Source organism: Astatotilapia calliptera, chromosome 6 (genome assembly GCF_900246225.1).
Source record: "Astatotilapia calliptera chromosome 6, fAstCal1.2, whole genome shotgun sequence".
NCBI lineage: Eukaryota > Metazoa > Chordata > Actinopteri > Cichliformes > Cichlidae > Astatotilapia > Astatotilapia calliptera.
In genome coordinates, this window is record NC_039307.1 from 22,876,386 (window position 1) to 22,900,728 (window position 24,343).

General features: G+C 39.0%; 3 protein-coding genes across 5 annotated transcripts; 1 reads left to right on the top strand and 2 right to left on the bottom strand.

The window, feature by feature from the left end:
- Positions 1-168: 168 nt before the first annotated feature.
- Positions 169-5,259, bottom strand: primpol (primase and polymerase (DNA-directed)). Its single transcript, XM_026171148.1, has 14 exons — positions 5,060-5,259; positions 3,647-3,931; positions 3,471-3,565; positions 3,230-3,368; positions 2,284-2,431; positions 2,119-2,200; positions 1,916-2,025; positions 1,644-1,806; positions 1,458-1,555; positions 1,202-1,288; positions 884-992; positions 724-800; positions 578-624; positions 169-502 (listed from the first exon to the last, which is right to left on the bottom strand). The coding sequence occupies exons 2-14, from the start codon at positions 3,818-3,820 to the stop codon at positions 266-268; spliced, it is 1,566 nt and encodes a 521-aa protein (XP_026026933.1). The 5' UTR covers positions 3,821-3,931; positions 5,060-5,259; the 3' UTR covers positions 169-265.
- Positions 5,260-8,588: 3,329 nt separating this feature from the next.
- LOC113023302 (ecto-ADP-ribosyltransferase 4-like) lies at positions 8,589-11,569 on the top strand. Of its 3 annotated transcripts, none has more exons than XM_026169326.1 (5): positions 8,589-8,710; positions 9,264-9,393; positions 9,495-9,585; positions 9,676-10,394; positions 10,693-11,569. In XM_026169326.1, the coding sequence occupies exons 3-5, from the start codon at positions 9,526-9,528 to the stop codon at positions 10,769-10,771; spliced, it is 858 nt and encodes a 285-aa protein (XP_026025111.1). In that variant the 5' UTR covers positions 8,589-8,710; positions 9,264-9,393; positions 9,495-9,525; the 3' UTR covers positions 10,772-11,569. The 3 variants fall into 3 exon arrangements, with proteins under 3 accessions (XP_026025111.1, XP_026025113.1, XP_026025112.1); XM_026169328.1 differs by having other exon boundaries at positions 8,657-8,710; positions 9,330-9,393; XM_026169327.1 differs by lacking the exon at positions 8,589-8,710 and having other exon boundaries at positions 8,811-9,393; positions 9,508-9,585.
- A 3,146-nt stretch (positions 11,570-14,715) lies between these two features.
- tacr3l (tachykinin receptor 3-like) lies at positions 14,716-19,847 on the bottom strand. The gene is made up of 5 exons (XM_026171150.1): positions 19,397-19,847; positions 18,741-18,929; positions 18,411-18,561; positions 15,069-15,265; positions 14,716-14,993 (listed from the first exon to the last, which is right to left on the bottom strand). The coding sequence occupies exons 1-5, from the start codon at positions 19,744-19,746 to the stop codon at positions 14,795-14,797; spliced, it is 1,086 nt and encodes a 361-aa protein (XP_026026935.1). The 5' UTR covers positions 19,747-19,847; the 3' UTR covers positions 14,716-14,794.
- Positions 19,848-24,343: the final 4,496 nt, after the last annotated feature.

Consider the following 24,343-nt stretch of genomic DNA (forward strand, 5'->3'; position numbering starts at 1 on the left):
GATCACATACCCAAACCATCTCAGCTGGCTCCTTTGAATGCAGCAGAGCAGCAGCTGTGCTATGTTACAGTTCATGTTCAGTTTAAACTTGAGCAGGCAGTCAAGGATCTCCACTTGAGCAGAAGCACAAACACCTGCAGCTATGTACAAACCAGGGGTGTCTCCACGGCACATGTAATAAAGTATTTATTACATGTTTTCGCAACGTTTAAAGTGCTGCCAGCGTCTTTAATGCAATACTGCAAAAGAACACAAATCTCATGCTCTACTGGGAATCAAAATCAGCCATACAACTGAGCAGGAGCTGGTCTGAGATCTCTTCACTCTTCTCTTCAAAATCGTCTAGACTCTCCAAATAGTCCTGATCATCCCGTTCATCTCCCCACACATCAGATTTCTCCTCCTCTGTGTGAGTTGTGCTCTGTGGGCCCATGGGTTTATGTTCCTGGCTGCTTTCAATGTTGCCAGCATCGTCCATGAGGTACACCTGGTCCTCCTCATCCTGTAAGAAACAGAAGACGTGATTACCGACTGATGCATGTTAAAGCTAAAACACTGTTAAAATAAATTAACTAACCAGCGTCAAGACGTAGCTGATACAGATCTCTTGTGGCAGTGGGTAACCTGTAACAGGGACATGATGTTACCTCACAGTCAGATCATGTTTCCTTGAATTATTTCAACTACAAGTCAGTATGGCAGCTCTTTCGGATCGTGACATACTCGAGGACCTGAAGTTCCTGCATTCAGGATCGTGGCACTTCTGGTACCACACATCCTCTTTCAGATCCACAACGATCCTGCAGAGGGTGACAGAGCCAAATCAGAAAGCGTAAGAACACTCGACCATCTTCAGAAGATGAAGGAAACAAACTGCACTCACATGATGTTGTTGCTTTTGTGAAACCGCCCCACATTTTCACACCAGCGGTATTTGGCGATGTCATAAACGAGAAGTTGCTCTGCGGCAAAGTAGTTCCATCGTCTTAAGCCTGTCAAAATTTATGAGATCATAAACGTCAGGTAGGACGATCGATGTGAACTGCCACACTTTTCTTTTCAGGAAGAAAAAAAAAAAAACGGTAATATCTAAATGTTTCACTCGGCTGGATGTCACGTCAGAAAACCACAATTTTAGGGCAGATGAACTCTACAGACTGAAATGTTTCACGAGCAAATGTTTTCACTGCATAATACTTACTTCCTTGTATCCCATCCTTTCTAACCACCGTTAATACAAAGTTGTCCACTTCTTGGTGAGGGGATGACAGGAAGCCAGAAAGTGCACCTGTTGGTAATATATGGGAAAAAGTTTCACGAATCAAATCATTTCACACTGAGGTTTTTGAGGTGAAACCAACAATAACATTTATGCCATAAACTGACTACATGCAGGAATACTTCACATATGTATATGCAGAAGATTAAGAAAAACTCTGGTCTCGGTTCAGCATTACCTGAGTCTGAATCCGACCCTTGTTGGGACTTAGATGGGGAGACTTTGGGCTCACTTGATTCTGGGACATCCCATGTAAGAATCCTCTGACCTGTGAAGCTGATACACGGGAGGAGAGATTATGTGTGGCCCTTTTTAAAAAAAGATCACAGCACACAGGACTCTGAGCTGTTTGTGCCCAATGTACCTCACGTTACACACTAAGGAGGCCAAGAAAATGCTTTCCTCCAAAGAAGTTCCCTTCTCAGGTTTGGCAATACACTGGTTATCTTCTGCCACAGTGAACGCAGCATTCTTCCCCGCTTTAGACGACTTGTACAGGCGGAAATTTCTGTTCTTTGTATAGACACCTATGTGTTGAAATAAAAAGCCACGGTACGTGAAGGGAAATTGTGTAAATGCATATCTTTACACATAAAAAAAGGACATAATAATTTTTAAAAATCTGATTTCCCTCACCAAGATCCACAAAGAGAGAGTCTCGACCATCTTTGCTTTTCACCTGGAGGAAGCTGAGGTCTCTCCCTTCTTCTTTACGCCTCTTCATCTCTGGACTTGCTGCTTGAGTTCTACTCAGGGCGAATAAGTGCAAAATTTTAACCTTAAACACTGAGCACATAGAAATAAAAACATGCAGTTTTTACAGGTCTGGGAGAACAAACCGTGTTTCCACTCCATTATCAAGGTGGCTTCCATTTTTGGGTTTGTTCAGGACAGGCTGAAGAATTGCATGAATGAACCTCCCTACAAAATCCCAATCAGATGGAATATATGACTATTAAGCAGGTATTAACAGGCTGATGTTTTCCATGTAGGGCTGAACATACCAACATGAATGTTGTCTTTGAAAGCTGCTTGTTGAAGACAGAAGATGAGATGTCTGCTGAATTTCTCCTCAGTGCTGGAGTCCAGATTGAGGACATTTTTCGCAGAGCATTCAATCCCATAAACTTCCAATAACTTGTCACAGACGTACTGTCACCACACAAAGCAGAGAGGGGTAAACATATCAAATGTTTAGACAAGAACTTTTACTATTTCATGGAAAACATGAGCTCAGTTTGAATTAGATGGATGCTGAATGATGCTAAATCACATACTGCATCTATTAAAGCAGCATGGCTTCATAGTAGAAGAGTCTAGGTGCAGTCCAGACCTTTTTCAATGGGACAAAATTTATCTCCCAGAAGTCCAGCAGCTAGTCTTTTCAGTTCCCAGGCATTTGCAGACTGTTGTTTAAAAAAAGACGGGATGCCTTGCCCCACTTTTTTAAGACATGTTGCCATCAAATACAAAATGAGCTATTATTTTTCTTAAAATTATACATTTTCTTAGTTTAGGCACTTCATAGTTTTTCTGTGCTTAACTGTGAATAAAATGTGGGTCAAAGAGATTTGCAAATCTTTGCATTCTGTTTTTATTCACATTATACGCAGGGCCCCACCTTTTGTGGACTTTGTGCTGTATAAATGTTTCTCACTAGTCAGACGTCAGGGTCCAGAAGCAAGTTATAACCATTTCTTTTCACAGGTTCATTTTCATTATTACATTTCATTATTAGCGGTAAAATAAACTACTACTTCAAGAATTTCAAATCAGGTTTATTTGTATATATTTCCAGTTGACAACAACAGCAGTCATTTCAAGGCTCACTATGAAAATACTACAGTCTATCTAAATCCATTCATAATTTATGTCTAAAAGTGTGTGAATCAAGCTGCTTTATTAAACTCCTTTGAACAGGAAGTAGTAAAACAGAAAAATGGACCCCACCTGGATAAGCAAAGACACCATAGTTTTCCCATCAGATCCTTTGTTTGAAGGTTTGTGGAACTCCAAGTCCAAGTAGAGCTTACAGACAGCTCCCTCTGGTATCACCTCATAACAGTGCATCAAAGACTGTGTGTAAGTCCTGGAAAAATAACCAGAATCAACAGCTGAACATCAATTTTGTTACTGAACACAAAAGGAGCTGCATCTGAAGCGAGTAGTAACTGATATATATTAATATTACCTGTAGTAAAACCACAGCTCACTGTAACTGGTAACCAGGTAAATCCTTTGACCCATGGACTCCTTTTCTTTTTCAAGTGCAAAAACATGCACAGCCTTGAGAATGAAAGGCACAAAATTCAGCAACTTTCCCTCCACATACAGTATGGAAACATTAAAGTAGAAGGTCTTGTGTACCTCTTTGCAGCTCTGAGCAAAGCTGATAGCCATGGATTGACGAGGGAAGAGTTTCCAAACAGACGAAGGCTGGCAGGGCCACAGTCGAGGCTTGTAAGGTGTCGTCAGAGGATTTTTCTGGAACGACTGAGCGAGCTCCTCAACTTTCTTCAGTCGATCCCCCCACTTACTCATCTTCAAGTCCGTATTAACCTCCAATTAGCAAATTCTCTGTTATTCTCACTCAAGGACAGTTTCACTCAATGATCTTTAGTTATCCTGTCATTCTTCAACCTGAAATAAAAACTACATATGGCATATTGATTAGATACAGTTTAAGAATACTGTAACCTATAACCTGTGAACTTATAAACTGGCAACTCCATGCTGGGTATATAAAAGCTGACAAGCTACAAGGCGTCGCCACAGCAGGTAGTGTGATTTGCTTAAGTTTTATGTCCTTTATGCCCGTCCTCATGCAGCCCCAATGGGATTTCTGTGTCTCCCACAGGAATAGGACAAGTGACAAAGTGATTGCATTAACCACATCTCAAACCTGCCAAGTACAGCAGCCAAGTAAGTAACAGTAACAGTAAGTAAAGATGAGACACAGCCCACATATTCAGTTACTGTACTGAAGTACAAATTTGAAAACATGAGTATCAGTTTTGACTCGTTCTCTCTGCTCAGTATTTTCCAGATCGATTACAATTTAAAACATCCTCAAAAAAACATCTGTCGAAGACATAAGACAAAGTCAGATTAGACACCTTCTGCCACTGTGTGCCTTCTATTTTTTATATTTTTTAGCTGTTATCAGGCTCTGACCTTTTTTGCGCTGCTTTTATCTGATTATCAATTCAATAAAGACCTGGAACACTCAGATTGCATCCACATGGACAGCTCCCAAGTGAAAGGGTGTGTGTCCGCGGAAAAAACATAAAATAGCTTTTTTATATTTATTATAATATTCATGACATCCAAATGGGATGTGTTTCAGATCTAACTGTGACCAGCTTGTGTACTTTTCTTCAAATCTGGCAGCTGAGCCTTTGCAGTATGTAAAAATGGGCAAATATATTATATAGTAATAACAATTATATCCTGCTGCACATCTGCATGATATGTGAGTCATTTTACTCTAAAAAGTCAAAAATCTGTTTCTGAAATGTCAAGTTTTTTGTTCTTTTTTACATGTAATGTTGTCTTTTCCAAGTATGAGTACTTGTAAAGTACTCGTAAATACTTCTTCAGCCACTGTAATCTATCTACTGTACTACCTATTTGTCCACAGGCACAGACTGTTCACTTAGACAGTCTAAGTGAACAACAGTGAAACAGAGCTAATGTAACTGTAAGTTAGCTCGCATTAACTTTGAAGTGAGATAATGCTAAAGGTCACTAAGGTTTAAGGAGTTAATTAAATTGTTTTACCGTTGTGTTTATGTCCACCTAGTCTCTCGTCACTCGGTCAAGATGAGTGGTTACTACAGATGTAAACAGACGTGCGGAACATCACGTCTTGTTTTTCGTTTTTGGCGCGTCGGGAACCGGAATTGAGACTGTTTCCGGTTACAAGACCGTAGACAGCTGTTGGCAGCCAGAAAACAGCAGTTTTTCTGACCTTCACAGTTCGTTTTTTAAAGTCTGAAGTGTTTATACATACAAAAGCCCTTAATATTAAGTACTGTCGGTACCGTAAACACCAACAGCACAGGATTTACACTTCCTGGATTAAAACTGCGTTTTAACAAAATAAAAGTCTTGATTTGAACTATATTACAGCATTTCATACGTAATATAAAGGTATTTATTATTTTTGTCTTACATAATTTCCTCCCATCTGCCAAAATCATCTTTTAACTGTGATTCACATGTTTTGGAAAACTGAGGACGAGGACAGCCACTCAGTCACGTGGAATCAAGAAATCATATAAACCCAGCAATGTGGCTGAATTCAAACTAAAGAAAGAGAGTGGGCTAAAATTAATCCACAGTTACGTGAAAGACTCACTGCCAGTCGTCACAAATGTGTGGCATAACTAGTAATAAATATATATATATATATATATATATATATATATATATATATATATATATATATATATATATATATATATATATATATATATATAGATATATATATAGATATAGATATATATATATATATATATAGATATAGATATAGATATATAGATATAGATATATATAGATATATAGATAGATATAGATATAGATATAGATATAGATATATATAGATATATATATTTGTGTGTATATATATATACACACATATATTTGTCCTACTGTCCTACTTAACATTTTTAAAGGGACCAAAAGCAATTGGACAATGACTCAAAGGCTGTTTCATGGGCAGGTGTGGGCAGTTCCTTCATTGCCTTTATCAATTAAACAGATAAACGACATGGAGTCAATTTGAGGTGTGGTGCTTGTATTTGGATGATTTTGCTGTGAACGGACAACATGTTGTCAAAAGAGTTCTCAATGCAGATGAAACAAGTCATCCTTAAGCTGTGAAAACAGAAAAAATCAAAGTTTATTATAATTTCTATGGTGACGAGAAACCCCTTCACAACAGCCAACCAAGTAAACAACACTCTCCAGGAGGTAGCCATATCGATATCCAAGTCTACCATAAAACGAAGACTGCATGAAAGTAAATAAAGGGTTCACCGCAAGGTGCAAGCCACTCATAAGCCTCAAAAATAGAAAGACAGTTTGGACTTTGCTAAAAAATAATAGTAATAATAAAAGAAAAAAAATCAACATCTATTAGAAGGATGGCAAGAAAAAAGTGTGGAGAAGGTGTGGAACAACTCATGATCCAAAGCATACCACATCATCTATAAAACACAGCAGAGGCAGTGTGATAGCTTGGGCGTGCATGGCTGCCAGCCGCACTGGGACACTAGTGTTTATTGACAATGTGACACAGGACAGAAGCAGGAGGAGGAGGTGTTCAGAGACAAGCTGTCTGGTCAAATCCAGCTAAATGCAGTTAAATTGGTTGGTCGGTGTTTCATAATACAGATGGACAATGACCCAAAACATATAGCCAAAGCAACCCAGGAGTTTATTCAAGAAAAGAAGTGGAATATTTTTGAAGATCCAAATCAGTCAGCTGATCTTAACACAGTCGAGCATTGGTGATGTCCATAATTTCAAGACTTCCGCTATCATTTCCAACAATGGGTTTTCAACTAAGTATTAGAAATAAACATTTTAATTACAGTTTTTAATTTGTCCAATTACTTTAAAATTCTTTAGTTCCTCACATTTTTATGCAATCTTTTTATTCACCCCACTGAATTGAAGCTGAAAGTCTGCACTTCAACTTGATCTAAGTTTTTTAATTTAAAATTCATTGTGGTAATGTACAAAATCAAACTTTAAAAAAAGTTGTCTCTCTCCTAACTGCGTGTATTGCAGTGTTTTGCTGGAAACCATCGGTCCTGCCATTCATGTGGGTGTTACTTTGACATGTACCCCCTACTCCTGCAGATCATGTACTTTGATGGGAACAGCTATGGTCTCTATACCACAATGGACCGTCCTCTCCCTTTTCTTCTTCATCCTCTACACCACAGATTTGAGCCAATGCACAAAGACCTGCCATCTTCAGAGGTTTACTGATGACTCTGCGGTGGTTGGATGCATCAGTGAGGGTGATGAGATGCAGTAATAGAGTGTGGTTGACTCTTTTGTCACATGGTGCAAGCAGAATCATCTGCAGCTCAATTTGACAAAGACCAAAGAACTGATTGTGGACTTTAGGAAGACCAGGTTACCTGTGACCCCTGTTTCAGTCCAGGGAGTCGATGTGGACGTTTGTAGGACTGTAAAAACCTTGGCGTATGCATAGATAATAAACTGGACTGGGTTAAAACACATCTGCACTTTACAGGAAGGGCCAGAGTCATCTCTATTTTCTTAGGCGGCTTAGGTCTTTTAACATCTGTCAGACAATGCTCAGGACTTTCTATGGGTCTGCTGTGGCCAGTGCCATCCTCTATGCTGTTGCATGCTGGGGCAGCAGCTTGAGGGATGCAGATTCCAACAGACTCAATAAACTGATCAGCAAGGCCAGTAATGTTGTGGAGATGGAGCTGGAATCTCTTAGGGTAGTGTCTAAGAGCAGGATGTTGTCCAAGATAATGAAAATGCTGGACAAAACCTTCCACCCACTCCATGACATGCTTGCTAGTCACAGCAGCACGTTCAGTGTGACACTGAGATTACAGAAAGGCACAACTGAATGACACAGGAAATCATTCCTATCTATGGCCATCTCTCTGTACAACTCCTCCATCAAATGCACTGTAAACACTGCAGTAGTTACACCCTTTTGCACATCCTCGACAGTGAAAATAACAAATAACATGTTTTACAGTTTAGAGTAAAATTCCAATCATTTATATTTCACCTCTGTAATATTCTGGATATTGATAATTGGAGCTTTTTGTATATATTAGAGCTATTTCTTATATTTTGTAAACTTTGTAATATATTGTATTATTTAATTTAGTTCAGTCTGTTACTGTTGTTGTCTTGGAGCAACTGTAACCACATAATTTCCTTAGGGATTAATAAAGTAATCTGACACTAATTTCAGCAGAGTAATGCATCTTGCTACAAACTAAAAATGGTCCAGGAATGGTTTGAGGTTCACAATAATGAGTTTGAGGTGTTGACTCAAACTCATTTTTTTAGTCAACACCACAGTTGAGCATCTGTGGGATGTGCTGGAAAACAAGTCCTTCCATGGACATTCATGTCGAAATATATGCGAAATATATGAAACTATCTAATCTCTACGCCTGGTACTGCTTGAATCCACAGCACTCCCTCCTTCCTCTTACTCAAACTGAACAGTTTTGCAATACAAAATCCTGTCAGAGTGCTCTGCAAACCCAAGTTTTAGCATGCATGTTTTACTACAAAGCAAGGGAGGGCGTGAGTGGAAAGTAGGAAACAGAACATGATCTTGCTCAGCAGGAATTTACTCTTAACAAGCACCAGAGAACAGTGGAGAAAACAATTCTACATACAGTGGAAAGTCATCAGGTATGTGTGCACTAAAAAGTGTTTAGTTTAGTGCTTAATTTACCAGCTATATCATATGAAGAGTATCAAGTGATTACTTCACTAGTACTTTATAAGTTTATGTTAAGAAAAGTATTGTTACATTTCTTCCATGCTGATTGCTGACATGTCACAGTGAAATGTTTATAAGTGGGTAGATCATGATACAAAGCAAAAGCATGTAGTGAGGTTAATGTGTTAAGTTACTGCTCAGTGTGGACAACAGTACTGTGAGCTCAGAACATCACACTGTAACTTTAAGATGTCCAACTAGGGCTGCTGGAGTCTCCTGTTTACTTTGGATAAAGGCTGCACAGAAGAATTACTGAGGTATCTGGCCCAATCAGCTGTACTGAAATTATGTTAGAACACAAATAAATTATTGCTGGTTTAAAGGGGCAAAACTATGCAACCATTACTTGGTCTGTAAAGCAGTTTACAACAAACCTGAACAAGCTTAGAGGAACTGGGTAGCTTACTCAGGATAAATAACTGGACAACTGGTCCCCCAGTGCCTTTTTACTTCCTTCCACAGGAAAGACTAAGAAGTTCTATTGTATGACATCTTGATTCTTTACTCCACACCCTGTGTTCCCTGCAGTACAGTACAGTACAATACAGCCTTTTTGTGAGTTGCTAACACAAGTTTACTCTTCTTGCTTCAGGTATGTGCTTTTCAATCTTTCCAACATTTAAAATTTTAAACTTGTTTCTGGATTGTGTAAAGTGTTAAAGAATTTTTTTCTGTCCACATTTGATCCTGCAGTGCTTTCTTTCAGAAGAAGAAGAGAACAAAAATGGGGTGCAGAAGAAAAGTGCTTCTTGCTGCAATAATTTTCATGCTTGTCTGCTATAAAGTAAGAATTGTGTTTAAAAAAAATATTCGAAGGTTAGAAAAATTATACATTTAAAAATGTCTTTTTAAATGTGATACACCTCAATTAAAGGTGGCCGCAAAGGATACAAGATTACTGGATGTCCAAAAGACCACAGATGTTGTAGATGACCAGTACAAAGGATGTCGTGAAGAGGCCATGAAGAAGTTCATCGAGTCAGACGTGTTAAAAAAAGAACTAAGCAACAGTGAAGGATTTCAGAAAGCGTGGAATAAAAGTAACGAGTGTTCAAAGCAGATCCCTGGAGGAAGAAAAGAGCATACTGCTGCACTTTCAGTCTATCTTAAAGGAGACCAGCCTTTCATACTAACACTGAACAAAGCAATAGAGACAATGGGTGGAAATGTTAGCATCTATAAAAACCGATTCCAATTCAAGTCTCTTCATTTCCTGCTGATGGACTCCATGAGGCTGCTGAAGCCAAAGGAGTGCAAGAACTTTTATGTTTTTCGAGATGGTAAAAACAAACCACAGAAAGGCTCCACAGTGAGATTTCCAAGTTTCACTTTAGCTTATTCAAACTATGAAGAGCTAAAGAGTCTTGAAGATGTCAATGAGAATACTATTTTAAATCTCACTTCTTGCTTCTTTGTCAACCTGAAAGACTATGTGTGCGGTCAAGAACAGGATGAAATACTCTTATCTCCAGCAGAAGTTTTCACTGTGCAACGAGTGAAAACAAAAACTACATCGGATGATGACAAATACCTTGAGATTGTTTTAAACCACTCAGGACTGAACAGCTCACACAACTGTTACATGTTTTCACGGTAAGATTCATATTCTCTCAATTAAAGTGAAATATTTTTCATATTAATTTCACAAATTTTGATCTTGGAACTGCAGTGTGGTGTTAAAGCTATAAATGTTTACCATTTAAAGCACATGAAAACATTTCGTATGTCCAGCTACTTAAAAATGCATATGTATCTCAAATAAATTATAAATTTCAACATTTTCTGAATCTCAGAGGTTTTACCATCTGGAAATGTATCATGTTCGTGTTTTAGTAACTAAAAAAAAGATTTTACAGTAATCCCCCTCTCTGCTTTGTTTCCATGTCTTCAGGTCTCCTCCAGCTGCTGTCTCCACCCTGTGGCTTGTATCAGTGCTTGCGGCCTCATCTTTGTTTTCTTTAACTGCTTAGTAAGAACAGTTTCCTGAGTGTTATCATCTACAGTACTGCTTTGTTTATTCATTTTACAATTTGTTGGCACTTTATTTGGCAGATTGTAGTATCTATCAAATAAAGTTTTAAAGTAGGCTGCCAAAATATTATCAAATATTCTTTTCTGCTTGTCATATGTTATGAATTACAGACCCAGTTCACATATATTATTTATGCATGTGTTTATTATTTCTTGTACTTGTGTACTTTAAAAGAATGAAAACAAATGAGAGATGGGAATTACTTGCAGCTGTTCCAGGCTAAATTGAGACTGAGTATTGTGGAGCTTTAACTCCTCACAGCAGGAGTGTTTCCAGGATTTTTTTAATGGGCTGTCATGAGAGGACTAAAAACAAAGCAGAGTGGCACATAGAAAATCCAAATAATTGAGAAATTTAGTTTTTAGGTTCAGAAAATTGGTGTAGACCATGCTGGGTTGTCACATGTAAATAACCTGTGAGTCTGACGGATGAACTGAATCTTTGAACCAAAAAATAGAATTTAGAATCTTAGGTATCAGTTTTCTCTCTTTCTTTAATTAATCTGTGAATTCATCCATTTTTACATTTTTGTCAGTGAACATTTTCTAAGTTGAATATTGTTTACAACTTCCTTCAGTGTGTATATATCTGTAAATTACTAGCTCACAAGTTTTAGAATGCTTTTTTTAGTCGTTACAGTCAGCAATGCTCTCCCTCTCAAACTGCTTGTAAAGACACCACGCCTCAAGGATTCCTTCTGTTTCCCTATCAAATAAACAACATGCAAAAATCAAAAGGCTTTATAACAAATTTAATGTGATCACACAAACATTTTACCTACAATTAACGATTTTTTTTGTTTTGTTTTTACAAATATACACATTAAGTCCTACTTCCCCAAATTAAACACCATAATACGTCACTCACCCAGTAGCCGGACAATAATTACTGTCTAAATGTAACACTCATCATTAGACTTCACATTAATGACACACACAAACAAACATTCACACTGTAAAGGCTAAATATGTCTTTTTTTTGTATTCATGTGTGAGTCAGCAGCAAAATATTTAAATATTATAATACATATTATTATTATTAACAAATTACTTACATTAATACCTACATACTGTTAGAACACCTATATACAGAAAAACCACACAGTTCACACGGCACATGCTTCCTGCAACTACATCAGCAAGCACTTGTGAATTAACATGTACAAACATGAAACACAGGTAACATCTGAACACCTCCAAAAACAGTGTCACTAAAACTGATTTAAAGACATTAAAGTCAGTAAAGCAACATTACTTTTGATGCTGAAGTTGATCAGAGCCACTGAGATCTACAATGATGTCAAATGTGTTAATGTAATCAAAACCAACAAGAGAAAATGAATTTTTTTTAGACCTTTTATAAAAAGTTCTCACTTTTTACCTCTGGGTACTCAGTAATGGAAATATTTAAAATTCTTTGTTATGCATTTATGAGAAATTAAATGTAGTCACAGTTGTATGGTGTGATTTAGTGCCTTCCCCCACCCCCCAAAAAAGGAAAGAAAAAAAAAAAACACCACATTTGTAATTTCTCACATGATCACATAATTCAATTTATACACATACGCCCACAACATTCATGTAGACAAAGCAACGAAAAATATGAAGTTTTGACATTTTATTAACAAAAATATATTCAGAAACATGTCATAATAAAAAAAAATGAAACTATTAAACATTTTAATGACTGGAAGGCAGTAATAGTAAAGCAAAACATTTCATAGTTATATTTATTCTAAAATTAGAATAATCCACAAGAGTCTTCATCAAAAAAATATATGTCTATGATGTATGTGTGTTCAGGATTAATGCACCATCGCTTCCTTTGTCAGCTGTCAGGCACAATAAATGGCCCAAATCAACAGCCAGGGCTTTACAACTACATACCTGTTTTTCTTTTTGTTGGTTTGTTTTTAACCACCAGCATAGAGGCTGTCATTCTTCTCGTTCTGCGCGCAATTTTAATCCTTCATAATAAGTAAGTAAAGATTATTTGTAGAGCACTTTTCACAGGCATTAAATTCACAAATCGATGTACAACAATTAAACAAAATTAATTACAAGAGAAGCATTTTAAAACAGAATCAAAATAAATAAAAACACACATAAAAAAAATTCATCAGAAGGCCTGATTAAATAAAAATGTTTTTCAATTTTGTTGTTTTTTTTTTTCTTTTTAAAAAGACCTCACAGAGTCTGCTAAACAAAGCCAGAGTGTTAAACTGTTTCAGAGACCCTTGGTGCCACAGACTGAAAAGCTATCTTCCCCCCTGGTCTCTTTTCTTGTACGAGGGGCAACTAACAGACTTTGAGTCATAGCTGGACTGGCCATCGGGCATACCGGGCACTTGCCCGGTGGGCCGCTGGTGATTTTTTGTTTTTAATGGGCCGATAGATTTTTTTATATATATATATATAGGAAGGGTATATATAATGAAAGGTGTTGGATTGGCCAGTTGGTCATGATCGACTTTGGGCTGGACCAATTACAGCCGAGGAGGCCGGATGGACCCTCCCCCTTGTTTAGCAATCACGTGGCTTTCACGCATTGCATGCCGGGAACTCGTGGCAAAACAATCCAAGTACCGCATCAAATGCAAGCATTTGCAGCACCGCAAAACGTTCATTCTCCGGTTCCAATACCTTCTTTTTTTTCTTTGCCGCACAAAAAAGGAATGTACAAAACAAGGAGAACAATGCCGGTCCGTACAAAGACAGACTTGACGAAAAGACAAAGAAAAGATACGAGGAAAAATCAAAGGAGTGAAAGGGTCAGACCCTTACGAGCACACAGAGTGGACAAAAGATGTCAGCGTGCTGCCCAACTTTCACCACGCTCAGATTTATAATTATACGGTTCTTGGAGTGAGTGCATACACTCATGAAGTTTAGTAACTTCAGGTCACTGCAACAAGCCCAGGTACAGTTTGCCGACGGATGGGTACAGGACCTTGAAATGCACCGTGTAGAAAGTAAAGACCATCGTACGAACAAAGGTAAGTTTACCAGTCTCACAAATCGTCGTCATAAATACACATTCGTTAACCGTTTATTAATATAACCTTTGAGCTCAACGGTAATTAATTAGTAGTGGAAATAATCTCTGGTAGCATCACAGAAATGTAGCAGTGACAATAATATTGTATGTTGTAATCGTACTGGACAATTAGTGATACAAAACAACTGTTTTATCCTGTGAATAAAAGTATATGTTTTTGTCAATGTACCATGGTAATAACAGAAGCGAAGCGCAATATTGTGTCAGGACAATTTACTATTTATGCACAATAAACAAAGGAGCATAGCGCGACAATTTCTGTTCAGAGCCAGACTTGCTTGTAACCTATATCACCAATTATGTTATAAAAATGACGCATTAACTACTACAAAACTCTGACCTTTGTGGGAATGCTTGGAGCAGACTAACATGTGAGCTGGAGTGTTCTGGGACGTTATATTCGGCATATCCAGACCATCCGTCTGCTCTTACTTCGGAAACATGGCTTAAAAAATTTCTCTTCAACAACGTAATCCGATTAAAAAAAAAACGATCTCTTTACCCGTCGGCTTCCCGTGGCTGTCATGCGACCGGCTATTGCAGTTAATAATACAACAGCTTCTTGACATTTTTTGTGTTTCTTTTTATCGCTGTGTAACTGAGTTCAATTGAAAGCCTGCGTGCGCTAGTACCTCTTGCCACAAGTTCCCAGAATCCTTTGCGGTTTTACCCCTGAATGACGTCACATTTTCAATCTTTATCCTGGTGGCCCGGTCTCTAGTCAAAATGCCCGGGCCGATTTTTTGTCCCAGTCCAGCCTTGCTTTGAGTTTGTGAGTGAAAAAAAAAAAATCCACAGGAAAAAAAAATGAAGCAATCAGTTCAAAATAATGTAAATGAAATAAATAATCCACAAATAAATAATTCACGTTTAGCTGGAGTGCGCTCATTGGATCAAAAATACCCTAACTATCTTTATTATTCAGCTCAGAGTTGGGTTTTGACCTGTTTCCACGAGTGCTCTTGTCTTTGCTCAGGATGCTGGTGCACACGCTGCTCTGGTGACACGGTCGAAGTCTTGTGCTTTGGAGCTCCAGCTCATCGTAGCTCGACACCCGGACAAAAGGACACCAGCGGAAAACCTGCTTGAAACCAGCTCGAAACCTGCAGCCAACGAAACGCTGACATGCAGTTATGCTCTGATTAGTGTTGGTGAGGTGATGACTGACTTGGACTCACCTGCTATTGAGGCAGCAGTAGATGATGGGATTGTACATGGTGGAGCTCATTGCAAGCCACAGCACTGACAGGTAAACCTGCTGGATGTACTTCCACTTGCTCAGACGCTTGTTGAGACCCGTCGCGATGAAGTAGACATGATACGGCAGCCAGCAGAGGGCGAAGGTAACCACTACAATAATCATCATCTTCACCACCTGCAGGACACAAGCCATCAGCAGGAGGGCAAATCAGTAGGCGGGCCCCCGCCCCCAGAAGACATTCTGACATTTCACAGGAAAGCGGAAAAGGAGAGGCACCAGTAATAAAATGAATGATGGCTTAATTCCGTTCAGCTGCTTCTATTTTTGGGTGCTGGTATTTTGCATGCTGGCTCGCTGCCACACTGTCATGTCTCGCTGGGGCACTTGAAAAGAACAGAGCCTTCATTAGTGTCAGGAGTGACACGTGATTTTCCTGCTGTCAAAGTGCTGCAAACGGGTCTGTTTTACAGCACAGTGATTTTTGACAGACAGCCTTCTTCAGTGTGCAAAATGGCAAATGTAACATAAGTAACTGCGAGAAAATGTGCTGGTATAACATAATAACACAAAATCCTTGTCTGGGGAATTATGAGATAAACTCAGATGTGGCATCTGAGACAATACAACATGGGAAGAAATGATCAGAAGTTTTGCAGCAGGCTGGTAGCATCACAAAAAAACTACAAAAAAATGTTTTAAAAAAATATGTACAAATGACTATATATCATAATCCGAACCATGAGTAGAAACAGGAATAAATTATTCTTTCCAGCTTTAGTTTCTTAAAGGTACAGTAAAGGTGTCTTTAAATCACGGTGGTCTGGCAAATCTAAAGCAAATATTTGATTGCACAGGATTTTATTATATATGGGGATGTACCAGTGCAGTGAAGGATAGATGCATGAAAACTGGAGCTGAGAATATCTGATGTGCTGAAGGAAACCAAGACATCGAATCTTTTTAACAATAGTCTTTGCATAAATGATAGAACACTGACACAAGCCCTTCAACTGGAAAATTACCAGTTATTATTATTATTAATACCAAATGGTTCCAATTGGTATCAGTCAGTGAGGTTTTGATTAGGAGGAATTCCACTAGTGCTGAATGTGTTTTTTTTATGTAAGCTCTGTAGCTTGGGAACGCCTTGGGGAAGAGATTGAGACCATTTAAGTTGTATAACTCTAAAGATGTAAGCGTGCAGCAGAAACTCAAATGGATGTGGGTAATTTGTTTTCTTTGTTTTCGTTCTGGTGTGTGTATGACCTCCTGCCTTGTTTGTGTATGTCTTGTCTTTTACCCCTGAATGGCTCTAATGAGAATGAAAATAAAGACTAAAGAAAGAAGTAAGCTGCTTTATTTGTCTTCCTCACTAGACAGTGAAACAAAAAAAATCTACATCTGAGTTGTCAGACCACAGAATATCTGAATAAAAATCTGATGTTGAGTTTGTAATTACCTATTGGCTGCTCACTGGGCTGAAACTGAGCTAAACAAAAAAGTGGAGGATGTAAAACTGAATCTGAGCTGATAGATACAGAGAAACGCTGTTGGATGATTGATTTGTCACTATACTTTATACCTTTCACACTACATATAGTTTAAACCGTATCCAGCAAATCTTCATATTCAAAAGCTACATTTTTGCTACTTTAGATTAATTCAACTTTGTCACACTGAGCAATTATTCCGTATTCAAACTTCCATACTATCCATACCTGCATCCTAAACATCATTCTTAGCAGGAGAAATATCAAATTATGAGTGCAAACATTTCTCTAAATGCTACTTAAGCATGCAATGTCTGGCACCGTGGTAGCTCAATGCACAGCGTAGGAAATAATGAGTTTATTGACCATTTTTATCTCTCTGTAATTATAATTTCGATTCATTGAGTCCAGGATGGCTGTCATGAGGAGAGGGAAAGGTCAGGGATGACGCACCAGTACCCAGGAGGTTTCAGGTAGGATGGAAGAGAGAGCACCGCAGAACGCATCAGCAAGTTACAGCACAATGCAAAGCTGTGGGGGGTTAAAAAGAAGCAGGCAGTGATTCATGAGCAGAAGTGCATCTGCAACAGCATGCTTTCTTATCTGATGCAGTGCCATGAAATATTCTTAAAAGACTCCTGCAAGCAACAGACTTTTTTTTTTAACTTTATAGAAGTATGTGGTTGTTTTGTTTTCTGTCCCCAGTTTGCAGGAAAAAAGTGCCAAATATGGCTAAAACCATATATGAGATCATTAAAATCAAGCTGGGAAACTGTTGTTGGGTCAAAGACAAACAAAACCACAGATTTATTCCTTTTAATTCCATCCAAAACACCCTTAATCAATGAATACTTCCAGTGTCTGACCCTTAGGGTCCCTCTTTGAATAATCCTACATGGAGCATTTATCAATGAACTGACTTTAATCCCAGGCCCATCTTGATAGACGCTCGTCATGACATCTGCAATGACCTTAATCCCTGCTCAACCCAGCGCTCACAGTAGCTGCTGGAAAGTACACTGTGCCGTCTGGCTGAGGAGTGAATCGATTGCCTCCGGATCCCATCCTCTGCTATCAGGATGTGGCCAGTTTCTTTACTTCTGTGTGATCAGGCTGTTTCGACGTGTTGTGTTTGCAAAGGTCAACATTAGTGCCCGGCAATAAAGAGATAGCTTGTGCCGGTGCATTTGTCCTGTATATGGTTTTCAGATAAAAGCTGAACCTCTGCTGCGTCACATTTTACTGATCAAAGCTGGAGGCAGTCAGCAGACATGCTCGTATTTATTTTTTTATATATTTCGTTTGATTGTTCATTGTGTTAGGATTTCCTTTAAACCTGCAGATGTGTTATCAAACATCTGCACTCTTATAGTTGTTGTGCACTAGCATATCATTGCTTCTCCGGGGATGTTTTAACACAGTATTAACTTAAAGCATTTCAACATTTCATTACTTGTTGTATCAAATTTAAGATGGAAAGACTTTGCATGTTGCATTTCAGTCACAGAGCTGGTAGTTTTCCACTCTGGTTTAGGTAAGTGTTTTTTTTAATATATATATATATATATATATATATACACATATTCTCAAATAGGAGAAATAACTTTGCCATTTTTCTTGGTTAGCTACAGTAAACGTAGAAGACCTAACATTTGTCTTTTCTGTAAAATGTGATATTTTTTCCTTCACGCAAAACTGTGTTTTTATTACAGCCATTTACAAGTTATGTTAAATTCAAGTTTGTTTTTCCCCATAAACATTTTACACTATTAATCAAAAGTAAATCGTTAAGGCAGAGGATGAATGCATTGGATGAGCACAGTGATTACCTTCCTTTTGGCCTGTAGCTGTCCTTGGTAGTTATCAGATGAATCTCCAGGGATCTCACCTCCCCATAGTGTCACCCCCACAATGGTATAGGTGATGCCCATCACCACTAAGGGCAGTATGTAGACCAGAACTGTAACTATGATATGATACCTGTGCAAATAATGAAGCAGATGCCAAGCTTTTAAAGGAAGCTGTCTGACGTTGCTTGACCAAAGCAGCTTTAGTGGGAGTGATAGCAAGCTAAGAGAAACAAGACAGCTCAAATCTGAATTGATAAGGATGGTTAAGTTTTCAGAGAAAAACAGAGGAGGGTGTCAGTGTGATCTCACATGAAGGAGTCTTCGGCCATGCGGGGCCAGGCCACGTAGCAGACGGTCCTTTGGGGCAGAGTTCGGATGGTGGAAAAGTAGCAGAGCGGGAAGGCCAGAACCACAGCCAAGCTCCAGATACAGACAATGACCCCCAGAGTGGCTTTAGCAGGCAGACGAGGCTTCATAGGGTGGATGATCGCCATGTACCTACAACCGAGAGCCCACAACTTAGTGAGTGAGTGAGCTCAGCTATCAGTTGATGCCCACAAGTGTGAGTTTCTCCATGGTAGGTGGGATGCAAACCCTGAAATGGCCGTTACTGTGGCAGAATACTATGATTTACCCAAGACCTCATTAGACCCAAAGACCCATTTTCAGGCATTTAAAGCGTGTAATTCATCAGCTGTAGTTTATTTTTAAAGTCAGATTAAAGATGGGAAAAAATAAAACTGTAACAATTTTAAAATAAGTATTTTCAGACCAAATTCAGACAAAAAAAAATAAACGAAACAGTAAATAAAATAACACTGAACACCACTGTTCAGCTGCAACTTATATACAGCGGGGGGGAATAATCTAACTAATCTAACCAAACTGAAAAAAAAAGTGTTCGTAAAAAGAGGTCACTGAAAGGGCTCTTGCGTCTCTCCAGCTTAATAATAACACGGCCGTACCTGTCGATGGCGATCGCGGTCATGGAGTAGATGCTGGCAAACACGGCGGTGACTGGAAAGAAGTTGTGGAACCTGCAGTACACCTGGCCGAAGTACCACTCTCCGTGAGCCGCGTAGATGAAGTTGATGAGCGTGTTGAAAGCGGCCATGGAAACGTCAGAGAAAGCCAAGTTCAGCAGGAAATAGTTGGTGACAGTCCTCATCCGCTTGTGCGCCAGAATAATCCAAATCACTATCAGGTTCCCGAAGACCGCCACGGCCAGTACTGTGCTGTAAGCCACCGACCACAGCGCGACGCGCCACGGAGGCTGCACGAACTGGTTGGTCAGACCTCTGGTTGTGTTTTCCATTCCTCAGGTGTGCTCGATCCGATCTGTTTCGCTCAGTCTGCTGCTGCCAGAGGTCTCTACAAAGATGCGCCACAGACGCGCGACGTGCTCAAAGGACATGTGACCGGTGAGGCAGAGAGAGTTCTCCACATGCGTCTGCCATCGTTCAACAAATCAAACAAACATATAAACTCTCTGATCGTAGTTTTCACATTTTAGTCTGCACAATTAAACAAGCACACAGATTTTTAATGAGAAATTGATACTTTATTCTGTTCTGTCTGTGTCTGTTATTAGAAACACACATTGTTTTTGGTTGAAGTCATGGACCTCTTTAAGCTAAATCACATAATTCAAAGGCAAATAAACAACTAATTTAATAAATAACTGGGTTGCTATTTGGTATAACTGTTATTGGCTACTTGCACTTCCGCAGTACCATCACATCCACATTACAAGCCTTTGGAATTTATCACATTCCTAATTTCATATGGAAAAAGTGACAGACAACGAATCTGAAAGACAAGGAAATGTTCTACATTCATAAATTACAGACTGCTAATCACACTGGTTTAAATGACGATTGAGATTTTACAGTTTTTGTTTGTTTTTACTTTTCAAATTTTGTTTGTCCCTAGAAATGCATTTGTATTATCTGTGGTTGATGGTATTGTATGTTGCTTATGTACATTTGGTTTAAATGTAATAAATATTTTGGATATCATGTTGACACCCTTTTGGTATCCTGCATCCAGGTTTTGAAGGTTCTTTCTATTGGTGGAGCATCGCTGGTGGACGCTTACCACTGGTGGAACATGAAGATCCAGCATTTCGATGAACTGTGTTGATGAAAGCTTATCTGCTTAAAGATGTTGGAGTATTCTTGGTCAAACGTGACAATAAATGTTAAAACAAGTATATTTTTTTCCTTTTTTTTGCTAAAATTTTGGTCATAACTCCAGGAGAAATCAAATAAATTTCATTGTAAAACATAAAAAATGTTGCTGTAGCATTAGATCTGTCTGAAGCTTTAAATCAGCCTGAGGGTGATACTGTTAAATCCTTAATAACTGTTTCATCCAAAGCAAAGCTCGTGGTGTCAGGATTTTATGGGTTTGTCTGTATTATGTAAGAGGTTTAGCCAATGTGAGAGCCCAATAGGTTAGCCTGACTTAGTGGTTCATGTACAGAATCTGTTTGTAGAGAATAAAGCTCAGTAAAACCAGTAAGTGTCGAATATAGTCTCTTTAGGGTGCTACATACAGTATCTCACAAAAGTGAGTACACTCCTCACATTATTGTAAATATTTTGTTATATCTTTTCATGGGGCAACTTTGAAGATATGACACTTTGACACAATGTAAAGTAGTCAGTGTACAGCTTGTATAACAGTGTAAATTTCGTGTCACCTCAAAATAACTCAACATACAGCCATTAATGTCTAAACTGCTAGCAACAAAAGTGAGTACACCCCTAGGTGAAAATGTCCAAACTGTGCCCAAAGTGTCAACATTTTGTGTGGCAACCATTATTTTTCCAACACTGCCTTACATCTGTTGGAAATTGAGTTCACTGGAGCTTCACAGGGTGCCACTGGAATCCTCTTCCACTCCTCCATGATGATATCATGGAGCCGGTGGATGTTAGAGACCTTGCCCTCCTTCACCTTCCATTTGAGGATGCCCGACAGATGCTCAATAGGGTTTAAGTCTGGAGACATGCTTGGCCAGTCAAGTACCTTTACCCTCAGTTTATTTAGCAAGGCACTGGTCTTTTTAGAGGTGTGTTTGAGGTTGTTATCATGTTGGAATACTGTCCTGCGACCCAGTTTCTGAAGGGAGGGGGTTGTGCTCTGCTTCAGTATGTCACCGTACATGTTGGCATTCATGGTTCCCTCAATTAACTGTAGCTCCCCAGTGCCAGCAGCAATCATGCAGCCCCAAACAATGGCATCCCTCTACCATGCTTGACTATAGACAAGAAATGCTTGTCTTTGTACTCCTCACCTGCCACACACCCATAACACCATCTGAACCAAATAAGTTTGCCCTGGTCTCATCAGGCCACAGGTAATCCATGTCCTTAGTCTGCTTCTCTTCAGCAAACTGTTTGCAGGATTTCTTGTGCATTATCTTTAGAAGAGGCTTCCTTCTAGGATGACAGCCATGCAGACCAGTTTGATGTAGTGTGGCGCATGGTCTGAGCACTGACAGGCCGACCCTCCACACCTTCAACCTTTTCAGCAATGCTTGCAGCACCCCTACATCTATTTTTAAAAGACAACCTCTGGATATGACGCTGAGCATGTGCACTCAACTTCTTTGATTAACTATGGTGAGGTTTGTTCTGAGTGGAACCTGTCCTGTTAACCTGCGTTATGGTGTTGACTACTGTACTGCAGCTCAGTTTCAGGGTGTTGGCAATCTTCTTAAAGCCTAGACCATCTTTATGTAGAGTAAAAAAAATTTCAGATCCTCTGAGAATTCTTTGCCATGATGTGCTGTGTTAAACTTCCAGTGACCAATATGAGAGAGTGTGAGAGCAATTACACCAAATACAACACACCTTCTCCCCATTTGCACCTCAGACCTTGTAATACTAACGAGTCACATGACACTAGAATCGAAAATGGCTAATCGGGCACAAATTGGACGTTTTCACCTAGGAGTGTACTCACTTTGGTTTAGGCAATGATGGCTGTATGTTGAGTTATTTAGAGGGGGCAGTGAATTTACACTGTTATACAAGCTGTACACTGACTACTTTACATTGTATTAAAGTGTCATATCTTTAATGTTGTCCCATGAAAAGATACAACAAAATATTTACAAAAATGTGACGGCTGTACTCATTTTTGTGAGTATTTCTTGTTTCAGATTAAGGTGAAATCCAATCTTTTTTGGATGTAGGACTAATTTATGAACACCTCTATAAAAGATCTATTTTCTGTCTCTGAGCTTCTTCATGACAGTAGATTAAAACAGCAATTGTTTTAATTTTACCTTGGTACATCGCAATGATTAAGGTCAAACTGTTATTAAACCCAAACGTTGCATTTGTTAATAAAAACTTACTTTGTGTACTAAAAGTTTACTCATTCTCACAGGGTCAGACTTCCGGCCTATTCTGACGTGATTTGCTTTTCATTGATCAAACTTCACACAGAGATCAGACACTTGACAAGAAGACACATCCATACCCCCCCCCCCCCCCCCCACTGCCGCCCCCTACTAAATAACTGATGCCTGAATTATTCAAAGCAAAAAGAGGGTGAAAGTTTAGGTTACAGCTAATGATACTATCAGCTGTTACTAAATAGCTCCTGACCTTTTTAGTATGGGAGTAAGGGCGTGTTTACAACAATTTCGAACACTGACATTTTAAAGAGGGAGTGGCCCAGAAGAGGTGGCCTCTAGGTAATGAGTTCTTGCTGAGAGGAAACAGACTTTCTGACCTTCTTTTGGTCTTTTCACAGTGTGTACAGCTTAAAATGGCCCACAGCCTCTATTATAAAACCCAGCAGAGTGCAGCCTTTCAATAAATACATATTGAAAACAAGTGAATATGGAAACATCAAACAACCCACGTCACTGAAGAGCTCATAAAAGCAAGATTGCTCGAGGCGCTTTTTGAGGTAATTGCAGTCATACACAGCAGGAGAAAAACAAAACACTTACTGGGCATTAGAATTGTGACGCTGATGTCTGCGTGGCAACACATCAAATAACTGATTTGTTATTAACATTAGACAACCTCAAGTGAATAATGCAACACGCAGCACTGGCAAAGCACAAAGCAGGATTTTACAAACACAGATTTCAAGAGTCCTCCGGATACACTTGTCTTTTTTAATAGTTTATTCATGATTTTATTTAGCCAGAGTCAGTGAGACAATGTGGAGGACTAGAGGACAGTTGCAAGGAAAAAGGAGGAGTCAGAACGTAAAATACGATTTTCTTATTTTTATATATTCATATCAGCTGATATTATGAACAGGCTCAGTATTTAAAAAATGGTTTCAGTTCGCCCTCCCTCAATCATAAAATCATGCCAGAAATACAAAAGAGCAAAGAAGAGCCCGTAAGTAGTAAGAATGTACTACTCAAGGTCAAGGAAGCATTTCCAAATGCATAAGTGTATCCAGCTGACCTGGAGGTAAAATACAGCTGTCAAAACGAGGTATGAACAAACTGACCTAATTAAGTGAGACACAACATTATACTCACTGTTGAGCTAGTTAATAGGTATGCCCTCGTTGTCATCTGTTGTGATTTTATTTTGAAAGGATGCTTCCTGTTATGCTGCAGAGTGCACGCGAGAGTTCAATAATAAAAACTAAGTGTTGTTCCGGTGAAAAGCCGATGCCCCACGTGTGATTATTCCTCCGTCTAGACAATATAAGTATCTTCAATATTCATGCAGATTCCGCTGGAAGACCCGTCTCTGCTAACAGGTTATGGGCCCAGAAAAACATTGAAGCTACGCCAGGGGAAAGTTTACCACCAGAAAAGTCGCAAAGTACAGCGTGTTCGGTGAGGGCTAGCGTGCTAAGTTAGCACCATGAATAAGCGTGCTGGTGAACCCAGTGGCCGATGGGCAAGGTTGGTTTATCTCTTC

What these genes read in the sequence shown, in the direction of transcription:
- LOC113023302 (XM_026169326.1), top strand. Translation starts at nt 9,526, where the DNA reads ATGGGGTGCAGAAGAAAAGTGCTTCTTGCTGCAATAATTTTCATGCTT. An exon ending in TCATGCTTGTCTGCTATAAA is followed by an intron (nt 9,586 to 9,675) that starts GTAAGAATTGTG and finishes CCTCAATTAAAG; the next exon opens with GTGGCCGCAAAGGATACAAG. An exon ending in AACTGTTACATGTTTTCACG is followed by an intron (nt 10,395 to 10,692) that starts GTAAGATTCATA and finishes CCATGTCTTCAG; the next exon opens with GTCTCCTCCAGCTGCTGTCT.
- tacr3l (XM_026171150.1), bottom strand. Translation starts at nt 19,746, where the DNA reads ATGGAAAACACAACCAGAGGTCTGACCAACCAGTTCGTGCAGCCTCCG. An exon ending in ACCGCGATCGCCATCGACAG is followed by an intron (nt 18,930 to 19,396) that starts GTACGGCCGTGT and finishes TCTCGGTTGTAG; the next exon opens with GTACATGGCGATCATCCACC. An exon ending in AGCTACAGGCCAAAAGGAAG is followed by an intron (nt 15,266 to 18,410) that starts GTAATCACTGTG and finishes TGTGTCCTGCAG; the next exon opens with GTGGTGAAGATGATGATTAT.
- primpol (XM_026171148.1), bottom strand. Translation starts at nt 3,820, where the DNA reads ATGAGTAAGTGGGGGGATCGACTGAAGAAAGTTGAGGAGCTCGCTCAG. An exon ending in CAAAGACAACATTCATGTTG is followed by an intron (nt 2,201 to 2,283) that starts GTATGTTCAGCC and finishes GGGATTTTGTAG; the next exon opens with GGAGGTTCATTCATGCAATT. An exon ending in CTCTCTCTTTGTGGATCTTG is followed by an intron (nt 1,807 to 1,915) that starts GTGAGGGAAATC and finishes TTCAACACATAG; the next exon opens with GTGTCTATACAAAGAACAGA.